Below are 16016 nucleotides of genomic sequence, written 5' to 3' on the forward strand. Positions count from 1 at the left end.
CCCAAGCATTGCCTGTGACACTCGCCCAGCTGGAATCCAAATGCTCTCTGCTAGAAGCAGGAAGGCCAAGAAGTTGGAAAATGCCAGCATTGCTTTGCGCATGATGGACAAGAATAACTCCCTTCAAGTTAGCTTGACACCCTCTGTGTATAGCTTGCGCTTTGTCCTGAATTACCCTGTAACTCTCCTAAATTAGGAGAGTTTCAGGACAAAGCACAAGCCATACACTGAGGCACTCAAGTTGTACTTGCAATGGGAAAGCTGGGACAAATTCCGTGCTCACCTATGATGGTGTAAATCCAGAGCAACTCCTCCTACCTTGAACTCACTCCAAAGTAACTAAGAGCAGAATTCAGAATCTACACCAGACCTGAGGCCATAGGAAAATGCCCATTAACCCTTCCATCCTGAACAGGAGACCTGGTATGTTCAAGGACAAACAGCTCTCTGGTGGAGCCAGGGGCACCCCAAAAACAAGCTACCCCAGGACCAGGACACACCCTGACATTCCAGCCAACTATCTGGGCCTCTCACAGCGACTTGGCTGCTGAGACCTGTGCATGTTCCAGCAGCTGCAAAGGGGTTAATGGAAATAACTCCTAAAATACAGTGTTTATGGTCTGAAATAAAAGCAAATTTGACTTCGTGCAGTAAAACCAGGCGTAAAAAGAAAAGGAGGACTTGTGGCACCCTAGAGACTAACCAATTTTATTTATAAATTGGTTAGTCTCTAAGGTGCCACAAGTACTCCTTTTCTTTTTGCGAATACAGACTAACACGGCTGTTATTCTAAAACCAGGAGTGACATTAACAAGGAGAGGCCGTTCCAGATCAATCCAGGCCAGGGTTTTCTCCTCCTAAATTCAGTCCTGAGAGGCCAGCTCAGGTGAGCATAAAGATCCAGTTCAGACTTTCGTCTTCCTTAGTTTACATTAATCTCCCAGAGAATCCTCTAACTGTCTTGGGGCAGCCCAGCGAGTTCCCTAGGTAATGCTCCAACAGTCACAGGTAAATCCAGCACTGGCTTTCCCTGCCCAGCAGGAATGGATTCTGGACTGACTACACTTCTGAATTCAGTTACATGACAGTGAAACACTCAGCCTGGTTAGGGCTGTACAAGCCCCTTGGTCCTAAATAGGGTGACCAGATGTCCTGATATTATCTGGACCATCCCACTACTGGGGCTTTGTCTTATATAGGTGCCTCTTACCCTCACAAGACCCTAATACCCCCAGGGCCATCCCGATTTTTCACACTAGCTATCTGGTCACCCTAGCCTTAAGGAACCTGCCAACACACTGCAGACAAATTAAATGATGAACAAGATGCCAGGAGGCACTGCCCTAAGAGATACAGGCAAATCAGGTGCTCAGATACCGCAGCGGTGAGCACAACAGACATGGGAAGGAGAATGAGATGACGGAAGTGTCAGGACAACGGGACCACTGGCAGGATCCGGCCCTCTTCGCCCCAGCCCTTTGCAGCGCTGGAGGAGGGTGTGGGTTGGCTGCACACCTCTCCTCACTCCCTTGAAATACGAAGCTTCCTGTCTTCCTCCACGCCCCTCAGAGCTGGTCCTGAGAAGCTTGGGCTGCCCCCAAGCCCCAGTCACTGCAGTGGGAGTTGCAAAGTGCTGAGCCCTGTAAGCAGCTGGCCCCCCACCTGCTGCACCTCTCCGTACACAGCTTGGTTACCTAGCTCCAGCCAGCTGTGTGGCAGCCACCCAGGAATCCTCATTACCACAGCCACAGCAGCCAGCCAGCATCTCCTGGCCAAAGCCCTGGGGTGTATCTAATTGCAGATGCTGTGCAAGTCACTTTTTATTTATGGAGACACTTTCCCAGGCTGCTGAGCACGGCCTGTTGGGGGTTTCCCTCCCTGCTGGGACCGGAACCTGCCACATGGGCGTGTGGGGGAGGGGAGGCACAAGGTCCTTCTCCTTCTTTGTCTTTTTTGGGTCTCTTTAAAACCACCGCCACCACATGGGAATCACATCAATAAATATAATCACTCAATCAATAAGTGTGACGTCAACATCAAAACGTTAATTGCACAACTGTCAAGAAATTCAGATGTAATGTCCCTGCAACAACCAAACTCCGCCTGCCCCCCTTGGATATACCCATGATGGGCGCAATTCTGCCCCCCGTGAAGCCAGAAGAAGTTTTACCCCAGACACCAACAGGACCAGGACTGGGTACCATATGAACACCCAACATGAAGTATGAACAGGGAGACCAGATGCCACCTGCGTGTGTCTAAGCCTACGGAAAGAGGGGCAGTGATATTGGGTCGTTGAGCAGTACAGCGTGTCACATGGCCCAGTGCTGTGTAATCAGGTCTGTAATGTATTCACACGTTGGGCAGAGTTAAGGTTGCTGAAGGAACCTTGCCTCTGAATTTCCTGGCATTGAATGCAGCATTGAGGAGGAGATTCCCAAATGCACCAGACAGGAATTTTGCACTTAATGGGCCAAATACCACTCTGAGTTGCTCCAGTGGGGTTTGCACTAGAGTAATAGAGAGCAGACTCTAGCTCAGAGTGAACTACTAAACAGCTGGAGAGTCAGTGATTGAAGGTGTAAAACAAAGCCTGTGCGGAAGGAGATTTAAGCTCTGTAGCGGAATGGTGCCTCTGAAATCCCACATCAGAACTGTCCTGCATTGACACAAGGCAACCCATACCAACAGGCTGCCCTGGGGTGACACAGAAATGGGGTTTCACTTGTTGTCCCACTTCACATGACAAACATCCTCTTTTGCTTTGACTGGTGAAATGCATTTAACTTTCTAGAAACGTTTCCCCCACCCTCTCCTCCCATATTTGGTCCCCTGGATTTTGGAAGAGCAAGAGACAGTCTGCCACAAAATACGCCTCTGCAAAGGAGACAAACTGTTGCTCATGGAGATTACACCAGCCCTCAGCAGCTCTAACTTCACCAGAACTTCCCCGTTCCCAGGAATGCTGCTGGTTGGATGGGAGCATGGGGATCAAAAACCCCTCCCAGCTCCTTATGCCCCATCCCCACCCCCTCGAGCAGTACACCCCTTTTACTTGCTTTCTCTGTACTCACATCATCATCCTGGACACTCAGGGGAATATCCAGCATGCACATCTGCATGGGCTGAACCAGAGCCTTCTGCACATTGAACAAAGGTTTTGCCTCCATCTTCGCAGCACTGGAAAGATTTCTCTCTCCCTCTTTTTCTCTCTCTTTCCTTCCAATTCTTAGACTAAGAGTAAGTCCAGCCCTGGAGATGAAGTAGATTGAAGCTCTCCCTTTGATCAGCTTTGCCAGTGCATCTTGCCAACAGCTGCTGCTTCTGCTGCACTAAGAGGTCTTATTTCCTTCCTTGCAAATCAAAGAGCCGCGGAGCCACACCAAGAGGCTTTCCGTGTGCGTGTGCAGCCAGCGATGTTCTCGAGATCTGAGAAACAGCCCTTCTCTGCAAGCGTGCCACAACGTGCTCCTTTCCCCAGCCTCTCTTCCTCTCACTTGGTGTGATCTATGCTGCTAGCTCCTGCGGCCGCTTTGCACTGGCGCAGGGTTTCCAGCCTCATCTACATGCATGGCACTCGCAAACCCCTGTGCATTGTCTCCAAGCCACAACAGGTCCTGCCTGCTGTTGATTTCCTATTAGGATCGAACTGTGTCTGCTGTAGCTACAGCATTTCCCTGTGGTTGTTGTGTCAGGTAGGCAAGCTGTGTTGGAGGAATAGGTGTGTGGGGAGGGCAAACTTCAGCCTTATCCTCCCCCTTTTCTTTCCTTTTTCCATCCCTCTCTTGTATAGTGTGAGGTACCATTTCAGACAAATGCTTCCCTATGCTCACAGGGGCACCAGGAGGCTCAAATAATTCATGCCCAGAGAGCGCTGGGGGTTCCTGTTATGGAAGAGCAGTGCATTTCTAAAACGGACCAGGTGAGATTCTCAATCATTTCATTCGTGAAAAGCTTTGCCCCATGGGCCAGGCAATGCCACCTATCAGGGAGCCTTGCCAGCCACGGAGTCCATTGCATTGTGCCTTGAGTTTGACATGAGGCTTTGCTGGAGGTATGTTCTGGGCATGGAGCATGTCCCCCCATAATGTCCATCAGCAGTGACTGGATCGGTGTCAGCGGGGAGCTCTCCCTCCACTAGGAGTTTAGTGTCCCTGCCTCCATGGGTCAGTCTCCCCAGCAAACCCCGTCCCTAGGACCCTTCTGCTCACCTGCATTAGGAGCACACCTCTTGGGTGCAGAGGAGCAAATGAGAGACCTGCTGGGACAACTGCACTGGTCTCCAACATCTGGAGACTGGGGACCCAGTGAAACGAGGCTGCTGGTCACCATATGGATCCGTCACAGAACAGGGCCCCTGGGGTGTCTCCACCCAGTACTTGTGTCCTCCTGGCCTTTCCTGGTGGATGGGCACTGGCTATAGAGAGGCTGCTCCCCAAGGAAGCATGGCTCTGCTGCTTTTGCCCTTTGCTCAGCTCTGCGCGGCTCAGCACCTCACCCTGCAGCAGAGCACCGGCTCCGGCCAGATGGCAAGGCCGCTCGGCGCCACGGCCCTTATCCCCACCAGGGCCTGAAATCAGGCCTGTCCCGTCTGGTGGAAATGGCTAGTCACAAAGGAGCAGGCCAGAGGGCTCAGGTAACTGGGCCCAGTGAGCAGACTGGAAGTGGCTGGAATCCCCTGGGTACTCGCTGCAGGGCTAGTTCTAGATTCCAACAGGTATGATTTCAAATGGCTCTGCCGGGTCCCTACTAACGAGAGCGACCCTCACAACCAGCCCCCTTCCAGGTAGTCTCTGTAGACAGGCCAACGGCGGAGTGTAAACTCCCATCTGCCGCACTGGTGGCAGAGAGCTGCCCTGTCTCGGCCCGCACTGACCCTCCTGGACCCTCACCCCGGCACCTGGCAGCTGTGCCAACTTGGGCACATAGAATATTTCGCCTTGGCTGTGCGGCGTGAGAGGCCTTTCAAAATCACACTGGGTATATTCACCAGGGGCTAAGGGAGCCCCTGCGCAGCCGGTTGTGGGGGCGCAGCATGATGGGGTGCAGTGAACGGGAACCCCTCGGCTCCGGGCACACACAAGGAGGCCTGAATCTCCACTGTCCCTGCTGTTCCATCTCCATCCGGCTGGCCTTGGCCACAGGGCCTGGCCTGGAGCACACGTGGATTTCCCGGGGAGCACGGGCAGGGACCTGTTGGGGTTTGCATTCCTCTGCCATTAGGTAACCGGCTGCTCAGCGTTCAGCCTCGGAGCCACTGCCGCTCTCTTCCTGCCCTCCTCCGACGTGGGCGCGTCACTCGCACACAAGCCAGAGCTGTCCAAGCCCCTGGGCCCGGGCAGGCCTCACACATGCACAGCCTCATGGGGAAAAGCTACAGCCTCCTCTGTGCCACTGCCTCTCAGGGCAGGGGGCCTGGCACGCTCCGTCAGCCCTGCTGAGATAGCCTGTCCCTGGGCACATGGGAGGGGACTTTCCCAGCCTCCTGCTGGAACTGTTCCCCAGGCTCCAGCTACCCGGAGCTGGGGGCTGTGCCTACTAGAGGCGATGCTGCCTCAGGCCCAGCAACATCCCTGTCTAGTAGCATAAACCAGGGCACAGCCGGGAGAGGCTGAGATCCAGAGTGTTCCCTCCATTACACTGTGGTAAATCTGCAGGGCCTCTGCTGAGCTCCGTGGGCCCAGGGTCTGCTACCCAGGGCCTGCACTCAGGGCGACAACCGAGAGGGTGGGGTTAAATACCACCTTTGTACCGCACAGTTGCCAAATTTCACACGGTAAATAAGCACCCCAACCTTCACAATAAGCCAAAAATCAAGCTAATCCCATTACAAAACGAGGCCAAAACAATCCAATCCCTAAGAACCCCAACACTCTAAGTGACTAGGCCCCCCAGCGTACAGTCTGGGACTGTGGTGGGCCCGCTGTGCACCCCTGACTCTCTCACCCCATTGTCCCTGCTTGCCCCTTGCCCCTGCTTGCCAGGAGCCGATCAAAAAAAAAAGAAGCAACGAGCTACAAGCCAAACAAGCAACAAGCCCCAAACTAGCCAACAAGCAACTCACAAGCCAATTAAGCCAAAACCAAGTCCAATTTCTGTGTTTTTTCCCCATGGGTTTGGCATGTCTGCCGCCCATGTTTTGGGCCTGTCCAGGGGCCTGCCTGGCTCTCGGACAGTTAGAGCAGCTCTGAGGTTGCTCTAATGGGAGCTCAGGCTGCCTATGGCTCATGGGCAGCTGAGAATAGCCAGAGCGTTCCAGCCACACCCTCTTCTTCTTTCTAACCATTCCCACTATGCCCCGATGCTGGGGACTGTGAGGGGACCAGTGTAGAACCCATATGTTCTTCCTACACCAGTCAGGATGGCTCCTACCCAAAGGCCACTTTATGCTTAGAAAAGCCCTTAAAGCAATGGGGAATCAGTCCTAAAGGACTGACCCCGGCATCGCTGACGGGGGAATTTGCCCCCAGCAGTGCCAGGGGAGGGGCTCTTTCATAGGTTTTACCAGCTAGATGGCGCTTAAAGCCTCCAGTGCGAACCAATACCTTCTGCTAGCACCCCTAAGAAAGGGGCCCTTAATGCACTCCATTAGTGCTGTGCAAGGCTCTACAAGAGGGTGGGGTGAGCAATTCCTCCCTGCCCCTGTGCTGATCAGCTCATGCTCTAAAGCAGGAGACCGGAGTCCTCTGTGTAGGATGGTCTATAAGGACCTTTAGTTCCCTTCCCCTGGGGTTCGAGCTCAAGTCCCAACTACATTTCCAGTGATGGTAGGTGCAGGGGATCATGGTTTCAGACCCCGCTCTGAAGACCCAAGTTCAAATCCTGGCTCCAGTATACACAGCCCAGCTCACGCGACAAACCACAGTGGGACACATCCCTACAGTAACAAGCCAGGGGGCACAGCTTAGGCTCGCCATCAGACCACGCAATGAACCAGTGTATGTGGGCACTGGCAGAATTGACATCTGGAGAAGGAAAATGAGGTCAGGTTCAAGCCCTGAAGTCCCCTAGGAGAACAGTTCCCTGGCTCTTTCCCATGGAAGCCTCTGCAATTAATTAAGTGGCGATATGGAAACCGAGGCCCATTGTCCACCTGGTGGATGGGTCTGTCCCCATCCCCGGTGGCAGCAAAAAGAGAAAAGCGACAGGGGTAATTGTCTCCAAGTCAGCACATGGCTGGCACGGGGCCAGTGGCTGCTCCGCAAGCCCCAGAGCTCAGTGACCTCTGCGTAGGGCAGCCATAAAGCTGTCAAAGAGGGGAAATAACCTCTCAGGGAGAGTCAGAAACCATGCAAAAGACTTTGAAAGAAAAACAAAACATTAGGTCCCCTGGACTGGCCCAAGGGAAAGGCTGGTGCCACTTGCAACAGAGGAGCATGGGCAGCAAGAGATTGGGGGGCTACACAGGGCAGGCGCACCTGGAACAAGTAGCAGCTGGATCTGGTGGAAAGGTGGCTGAAGGGAAAGATAAGGGTTTGCTCTGCCAGGGAGGCACCAGCAGAGGCCCAGCAGTGGGGCTCCAGGCTATTACTCCTTTGCATTCACAAAGTTCATAGCCCCCCATCCTACATTCTGCTCCATGTCCCTAGACGACAGGCAGCAGTTCTCACCCGTGATGGACTCCCAGACTTAAGCCAACCCTGCTGTTGCTGACAGCGTCTTAAAACTAGAGCTCTGAGACTGCTGGTCAGGAAGGTGACCGGCTTTATATGATCTCCAGAGGAGAATCCACCGACCATGATCCCAACATGCACTGGGTAAAACCTGGGGTGGATTCTTTGGGGGAATCAGGCTCTTCCTTGGTCCCCATCAGGTATCTGAAGTCGTTGCCAGGACACCACAAGCTTCTCCATCCACGAAGGATGTTTCATTCCCCTTCAGTGTTCTCCCAACAGCTCTGGTAGGATGGGGAAACTAGTGACCCTATCCCAGGAGCTTTGAAGAATGGCTTCATCAGGGATCTTCAACAGGAGTGGAATGCAGAGATTGCCCTTGCTCTTGACAAGCCAGCCACTTTCCACAAGGATCCCCAGGGACTTGGGCATATGGCCAAAATTCCACCTCGTCAATTTTGCACAGGAGCTTGGGGTTGATTGTTTCCTGCAGGTCCAGCCAGGCAGCTGGCAACCATTGTTGGGAAAACGCCGCTTTCCAGTAAAGGTCTCGTCAGGAAAGGAATGACTCCAGGGAAGTTCATTAGGAATTCCTACGCAGGTCCCCGCGGGCTCTGACTGGTCCACCACTGCCCTAATGGATAGACAACTGCCTGTCTGGGACATGCACCTCTCCCAACACAGGGTGGTTTTTAACCCCCAAGGTCCTTTATGAAAATGCTCCCAGGTTTTCGGCTGTGAGACTGATTGCCCAGCAGATCCCTGCAGACTGTAAGGAAAAGGCTGCTGTGTGAGGTTTGCTCATCATCAGTTCAACTTAGGGCACTGAAGCTAGCATTTGTAAACCAAAAGGCCTTGTATACACTGAAATTTTAGCCACTGGTGTAGTTGCGATGGTGCAAACCCAAAGCATAGACACCATTTACAAAGACCTGGCACAGATTTGTACCGAGTGACTTAAAAATGCAGCATAGGCAAGACCTTAGGGGAGTAGACAGCTCACAGGAGACAGTGTTCACCAAGGGTTGCACAATCTGACCTGAAGGTTTTACAAGTCAAACATCAAAGGCTCCATGCTATTAAAGAAATCCCATAAAGACAATGGAAAGTTTGCTTTCCAAAGGAAATCACAACCCCGTGAGCTGTCTGCAACCCAAACATAGCAGCATCCTGCTCACACAGGAGAATGTGAAATTCAGGAGAAACACCTTGAAATGGACCCTTTTGTTTTCACTGCCCCAAGCTGATAGAAATGTAAATAGGAAATAAAACAGTCTGAGGAATGAAAAGTAAATAAGGTTTCCAAGAAGTTCTTCCCCTTTGATACCCAGCAGTAACAGAGGGAGGAAATCTGGTTTTATAAACACAGAAATCTTATCCTCACAGAGTCCCTCTACAGAATCCCCCTGGGTGGGACTAGCAAAGAGCCTAAGGGCCAGATTTACAAAGGTATTTAGGCACCTAGTCAGATTCACAAATGTGCCCATGGAGGTCAGGTGCCTAAGTCCCATTCAAAGTCAACGGAAGTTAGGCATCTAATTCACTTAGGCACTTTTGTCAATCCCACTTGATGCCTATCTGCATCTTTAGGCACCTAAGATACGTTTGCCAGTCTGGCCCTAAGGGACATAAGAACAGAAGCTGCACTGACTTCCAGTCCCTGAATGGCGAAGAAGCATTTTGAACATTCCACCCTCATTCCCATCAAAGCTTATTTCTGCCACAGGATCCCCATACACCTGGCTACTTCTGTTCCTTGCGTTCACTTTCCTTCTGCAGTGGAGCCAGTCAGGAAAAGCCCAGTGTTGCTGCCAGCTGCCCTGAAGATGAGGATGTGGATTAGTTGACATGCTCTCCGTCTTCAACCAGAGAGTTCAACTCCTAATAAATTCCACTGCCTGAACTGTCTCCCAAGTCCACGGAATGCCATGGACTCCCATCACTCTGCAAACTCCCTTGCTCCCCAGAAGAGACAGGCATGTGAAATTCATTTGCAATCAAGACCTTATGAAGCGCCTTTTAATAAATTCAGAGCGCCAATTAGCAATGCAAACTGAACAGCTAACGAGCATTAAAAGGGAAAACCAATTAGTTTTCACGGGATTCCTCCACGCCTTTAACACTTGATGTATTTTGATTTTTAAGCTCCTGTGTGGGTTGGAATTTCACACCAGGACCTGAACGTAGCGGAGATCCCAGTCGCTATCGTTACTTAATTCCAAATAGAAAATGAGCTGTTGGTTTTGCTCACCATCAATCAAACAGGTATCTAGGATATGGCAGAGCCGGGCTCTGTCTCCATGGAGACGACCATATGCAACAACCACCTAACCGATGGAGAAAAAAAAAAATCGGATACAGATGCATCTCAAGCAGCCTGTTTTGTTTGGGGCGGGAGGAGAGGGGAACAAAGGGGGTGTTTTTAGGAAATGGCACCAAAATAGCAGAGGGGCTGCTTCTTACACCGGGTCAGGAGGGAACGGCAGTTATCTATGAACGTCATTTCTGCTTCTAAACACATCTTCATTCATCAGTTAAAAAAAAAAAAGAAGAAGAAGCAGCTCTGTTGCTTGCAATCCAACTGCCTTATTCAATGCTAAAGTGCTTTCTCCAGCTGAAATAAATCCCCCAGGAGTTGGTAACATTGAGCTGTCATGAAGGGTATTTCATCTGGAGGAGACGGGGGGTGATCTTTACTTGGGGTTGCTATGGTTACAAAATTTATTGAGTTTCCATAGAAAACCCCCTGCTTCTGAAGAGCATGTGATCTGCCAGAGGCCATTTCCGTAGCCAGTTCTGCTGGACACCCTGGGTTTCTGGGTGCGGTGACAGACAGAGGTACAGGTCGTAATCAGCGTCCGCTTCAACAGCAAGATGGGGTCGAGTGATAGAGACCTGATGAATGTCACACCATAGAACACAGCACACACACTGCACAGAGGCATGGATGCACATGTCCTGTGCATCCATCCAGTCACCCCCGCAACAGCCCACCATATGCATGAAGACAGACCCCACAAATATGCATACGAGCTGCATGCATGCGCTAATAAATACCTCCACATTTCTTTGATAAATACAGCTGCCCCATCCCATCACTCACCCTGGCTCCCCAGGTATTAAAAACCAAAAACACGTGGCAAACTGGAGCCCTTCTGCAGCTGCAGGGATAGGTAGAAACACAAAGGCCACTCTGCAGGTGATACGATCCCTGTTATGTCCCTTGCCCTCTATTACTGCCCAGGTGTGGTGCCTTATCAGTGTGATTGAGTCAGTTCTACAGAATATCGTCTGTATTTGTTGTTGGCTTCCCTGGACATGGACAGTCAGGGAAACTGGACCTCCATCCCCCACTGAAAACTGCCTACAACAGGATGTTGTCGGTGAGTGACTCACTTCTGGATGGGGACACAACATCTGTCTAACAGCTGTTCTTTAACGGCCACGCCTCCCAAATGACATCTGTCGTCTTTTCCCCTCCAGCGCTGGTGTTTTGCCCACACTCCCTGACAACGCTGCCTAGCCTCACCCAGACACGCCTAGCATTGATCTTGAGTCACATGGGGCACTGAAAGGGTGTCAGCCAAGGGACGGGTTGGAAACTGAGCAATCTATTTTGCTGTTTACCTGGAAACCAGCTGTCTGCCCACATGATACAAAGGTATCCGCTATTCACTATGCTACCGGCCAGGTTACCACCAACCCGGCACAGAGCAAAGGTGTAAGCAGATGGATTTTTGACTGCATAGTGGGGACGGAGATGACGAGTCAGTCCTGAGTCTGCCACATGATGGGACATAGCCTCTCGTTTCCAGAGCTCAGAGGGCTGGGAAGGGGCTAGCCCGGTGGGGCCAACAGCTGGGAAGCAGAATGGTGTATCCAGTGGGGCAGGAGGTAGTTCTGAGCCATTGTGGGAGGCGGAGAAAAGGTGCAGCTTGCGGTTTCGTGACTCTCTAGAGCCGTTTGTTTTGGGTCACTGTACTCCCTTGAGTTCATCACTCCCACCCCTGCACCCCCCATTACTTAAACCCATCATTTCCCTCCCCCCCCATGGCAGATTCATCTTAAAAACTCAACCACCTGTTTTCTCAGCTATAGGGCAGCCTGTGCCCTGCATTAGGGGTCTGTGAGCCTCCCCCACCCCCGCCATCTAGACTGGCAAAAGTAGAGACCCTACAGATGGGAAATAGACGGAATTTACTGCCACATTAGATTTGTTTTTCATACTCCCTCTCCCCCACCCCAGGCTCTCCTAAGCTTTGACACGATCCCGAGAGAGAGAGAGAGAGAGAGAGAGAGAGAGAGAGAGAGAGAGAGAGTGTGTGTCAAGGTGTCAGACCTGCAGTGTTTGGGTTTGGTATTAGGTCACAGGGGTGGGCCTGTCCTAGCTGGCCCCGGTGACTCAGACTCTCCCCTCCCCGTGCGCACACACACACATGCTCACATACACACACACTATTCCATCTAGGTGAGACAGCAGCAGCTGTCAGAGAGGAATCCCCTGTCAAGAGCGGGGAGCATTCCTGAGCCGGGTATGAACACCATTCCAGAGGCCTGCATCATTCCTGACTAATCCCGCCCAGCCAAGGGGAGTAACACCAGTGCGAGCTCCCTGGCCCCCCACTGCCTCCCCCCCACTGCTGCGATAGAGCAGTGTGCCAGCTGGCTCCACTCTGACCAGCTTGCTTCATCAGGTGGCTGCACTGCATATGAGTACACCAACCCTGCCGCAACCTTAGCAGCGCCCTCTGCAGTGTGCTAGGCCAGTGGGGCTCACTGTCATTTCTGCCCCGGATTAACCTCCAGGCCTCCTGCCTCATCATCTTTCCAGCGGAGGACTTCTGGAGATGCTGTAAAGTCTGCCACCGGCATTCCTTTTATCAACCAGAAGGGGTGCTACTGAGCAACAAAAGGCACGTCCCACCACCACAGCTGGGCTGTCTCCCCAGCACTCCCAGCCCTTCCCAGTAAATCCCAGCAAAGGAATCCTGTTTAGATTCTTCCCCATCCAAAAATGGCATTCCCATGCACCCAGAAGGAGCAAAGGGTGGGTAATAGCAGCAAGAGGCTGCTTCCCACCATATGCAGCCCCCTTGCCCCTCTAGCCAGCCTATCTCCCCCTCTCTGCGTCTCGTTAACACTTCCCTGAAGGCATCGTTCCTGGGGAATGGCGGGAGGGGAGGTTTGAGAAATAAGAGGCATTTCTCAGGCACACATGAGAGTCTAGGCACCCGGGGAGCACACGGACAGCTCCATCAGAACCACTTTGATCTGCTTCCCCATTGTGCTCTCACAGGGGACAGGTCACCTCATTAGGGCCTGATGAGGCAGAGAAGCTGAGCAGCTATGAAGCAGGTGATTAGCCCCTAGGGAGGGCAAAGCTTGATGCATTTGAAACTCCCAAGAGCCAGGAAAGGATCTTTCTCTGGGGCAGATGGAGAGAAGAGGGGCCCATTTCAAAACCAGGCACCCATGTGACACAGGCGTGCACAAGAACCAAGGCCACTGTGAGCAGAAGCTATGCAGTTGAACGTGCAAAACAGACAGTTACACGTGCAGTGCCCTGCTTGGGCCCAAGCTGGAGCAGAGAGGGGTAAAGCAACAGCTCTGAAGGCCCCACCCAAGGCAGCCCCCCTCATCCCCAACACACCACCCAGCCAACCCCAAGCCTGCAGGAGCTGCAGGGCCCAGAAGCCAGCCTGGCTGCAGGTGAGGCTCTGGCTGCCTTGTCTGGAGAATCCACAGGTGCCCTGGGGCTGGCAGAAATGACGACACAAGCAAGCTGCGGCCATCTCGACAGTTACCAATTATCATTCTTCTGCAAGGGCCTTAGAGACAGGATTCCTCGGATGTCCAGGGAACCTGCACGCCTGGGTGATGCAGTCAGAACCCCAGCAGGGCAGGGTGCTTCCCTGTGTGCGAGCACACATGTAAACAGGTGTCCACCAGAGAGTGCGTGTGTGCACACAAAGGAGAGTGCTCTGTGCAGGAAGGGCTCCTCTCCTCACAGCAGAAGCACCCACAAACTCACAGGTGTTAGGCATGGCCAGGCCTAGGATCCTCCTTCCCTCCCAGTCAGCGCAGGATTATTCCCGTCAGCACAGAGCTGCCTTCTCCAGGGCTTACTGAGGAGGCTTCTACCGCCTCCCTCTGGAGACCATTCCACAGCCCAGCCCATCGCACCGGAGGACTGGAAGTGTTTCCTGATACTAATACTCCTTTTCTTAATTTCATCTCATAACTCCTAGTTCTACCCCCTTGCTCCACCCTTCATAGCCCTACTCCTTCCTGGGTGCTTTACAGCCTCCAGTTATCAGCAGCCCATTCCCACCCCCCCACCCTCTTCGTTTGACAGGTGGGGAAAGTGAGGCACACAGAGGCTAAGTGACTTGCCCAGGGACTACACAGCGAGTCTGTGGCAGAGCAGGAATTGAACCTGGGTCTCCCACGGCCCAGACTAGCATGCAAACCACTGGATCATCCTTCCTCTCCTGGATGGATCAATAGAAGGGGCAATATGTATGCATAGAGACGTATATACCTCTGTATGTGGTAAGCACGTATGGAGCTCTTTTTCCTTGTCTTCTCATTTCTGAGCCCTTAGGACACACTCAGGTCACATTTTCAAACTTTTCTCCACAGCCACGTGAGCAAGACACTTTTTAAAAATGAAAGCAGAGATTCTCATCGAAAGCTTGTCTCCAGGGGCTGGGGCTCAAAGCAAATATTGTGACATTTGACAGCACTACAAGAATTTAAATAGACAAAAGCCAGGAGATCCTACAGGCAGGGAACTGCGGCACAAAGCGATGATGTGCCCGGAGTCACACAGGAAGGCCGTCCTTCCTCTCAGTGCTTGCTTTGCAGGTTTGGCCTTTTCTACAGATTTCCATTTGACAGGTGATCCATTCTTTTACCATCTCTGCTTCGGGCGGTGGGTGGGTGGATGGAAAGTGTGTATCATAGAGACAGATTCTTTGAGCGGGTCCATTTTCTACTGAGAATTTCCTTTGTGATGCGCACAAAAATTTAGTCCCTCAACATCTCCCCACCCCTTACCGTGACAAAGAGCTGCCCAATATTGCTGGAGCCAATCCCTCAGCAGCGTGGGAAGCTGATCCCTTCTGCAGACCTTTCCCTTTTCCAAGTTGGCTCAGCCGCACCCAGGGACCAGAGAGAGAAAGTCACTTTAGTTTGCATCTCTTCCTTTCCCCTCGCAGTCTGGCTTTAGTCCTGCACTCTCGCTCGGAGGGAGGGGAGGCAGGGGAAGGGCATAGTGGGGCAGGAGGGCTGTCTGCTTTGGTGGACACAATCCAGGTGTTGCAAAGGTCCTGCCCTGACCTCCTTGAGGGCTGGTGTCAAATATCAGTTCTCCCAGGCCTGGCCCCGCCTCTGGAGCACAGTAGTTCAGCCTACCACAGAGAAGACTGGATCCCTGCCAGGTTCCCAACAAGAGCCAGTTCTGCAGCCACTCACAGATTTGGGACTGAGCTGGTTTGCGTCAAATAGCTCTGTTCAGTAATTGCACTAGTAGGGGGCCCTCTGCAAAGCTACCACTCAGTCGAGGGAGGCTGGCTCCAGATGCTTTATAAACCAACAGAGAGAAGGGGAAGCCCTCCTGTGAGATGGGGCTGCTGCTCATTTACCAGGCCTGGCAGGAAGATTCCCCTGGCCCAAAGAAAACAGGTGCCTTGGCTCCCTGGACTTCAGCACCAAGTGAGGAAGCCACTGCAGTGACTGTATGAAATGCATGGAAGCTTCTGCCCTTGGTGCATTCTGAGAACAACGACCCCATGTGGTTGGCACTTGTTGGGAGCAGGGGCTGACGCATTGCATTGTGGGACTGGGCTGGGAAGGCTGCCTCAGGCGGTCCCGTCCACACAGAGGCCAGCCTGAGCAAGAGCCATCATCCCAGGCATTGCAGCCAACTGGGACCACCCACCAGGCAGAACCCCATTGGCAGCTGTTGTGGGTGGACACACACAAGCTCTTACCATCTGGGTTTAACACCAGCCCTCAGAGGGCTTGAGCAGCAGGGTAAAGGATGCAGGGACCCGGTTCAGACAGCTGCCTACCTGCCCATCCGCACAGGCTCCCCTGTGCCAGCTCTCTCCGCTCTGGGTCTTCCACTGCCATAACCTGAGTCAGGTAGGAGGCTTGGAGCCACCTAGTGACAGACCATTGTAACTGACATTAAGCTCAGGCCTGGGGCTGAGCATTGATTTCTGTTGCTTAACGACAGGAAAGCTTTATAATCCTATTAACTAAACACACTTTCAAAGAGCATTGGAATGAGGATGGAGCAAAGGGGGGTTATGTAAATAGCAGAGTGTTACAAAGCCCGGGAACACGGCCTGTTGGCTTTATCCAAGGCCGGGTGAATTCCCAAAAGCGGAGAAACGG

General features: G+C 52.5%; 1 protein-coding gene across 2 annotated transcripts in view; it reads right to left on the bottom strand.

The window, feature by feature from the left end:
• RALGDS (ral guanine nucleotide dissociation stimulator) overlaps positions 1-16016 on the bottom strand; it is a 99754-nt gene that overhangs the window by 69710 nt on the left and 14028 nt on the right. The window contains exon 1 of one of the 2 annotated variants that reach the window (XM_073314061.1): positions 3075-3232. The exons of the other annotated variant lie outside the window; for it this stretch is intronic. Coding sequence (XP_073170162.1) covers positions 3075-3170 — 96 coding nt within the window. The 5' untranslated portion in view covers positions 3171-3232. Of the gene's footprint in view, positions 1-3074; positions 3233-16016 lie in introns of those variants that run through there. 2 annotated transcript variants of the gene reach the window in all.

The sequence above is a fragment of the Lepidochelys kempii genome, chromosome 16 (genome assembly GCF_965140265.1).
Source record: "Lepidochelys kempii isolate rLepKem1 chromosome 16, rLepKem1.hap2, whole genome shotgun sequence".
Lineage (NCBI taxonomy): Eukaryota > Metazoa > Chordata > Testudines > Cheloniidae > Lepidochelys > Lepidochelys kempii.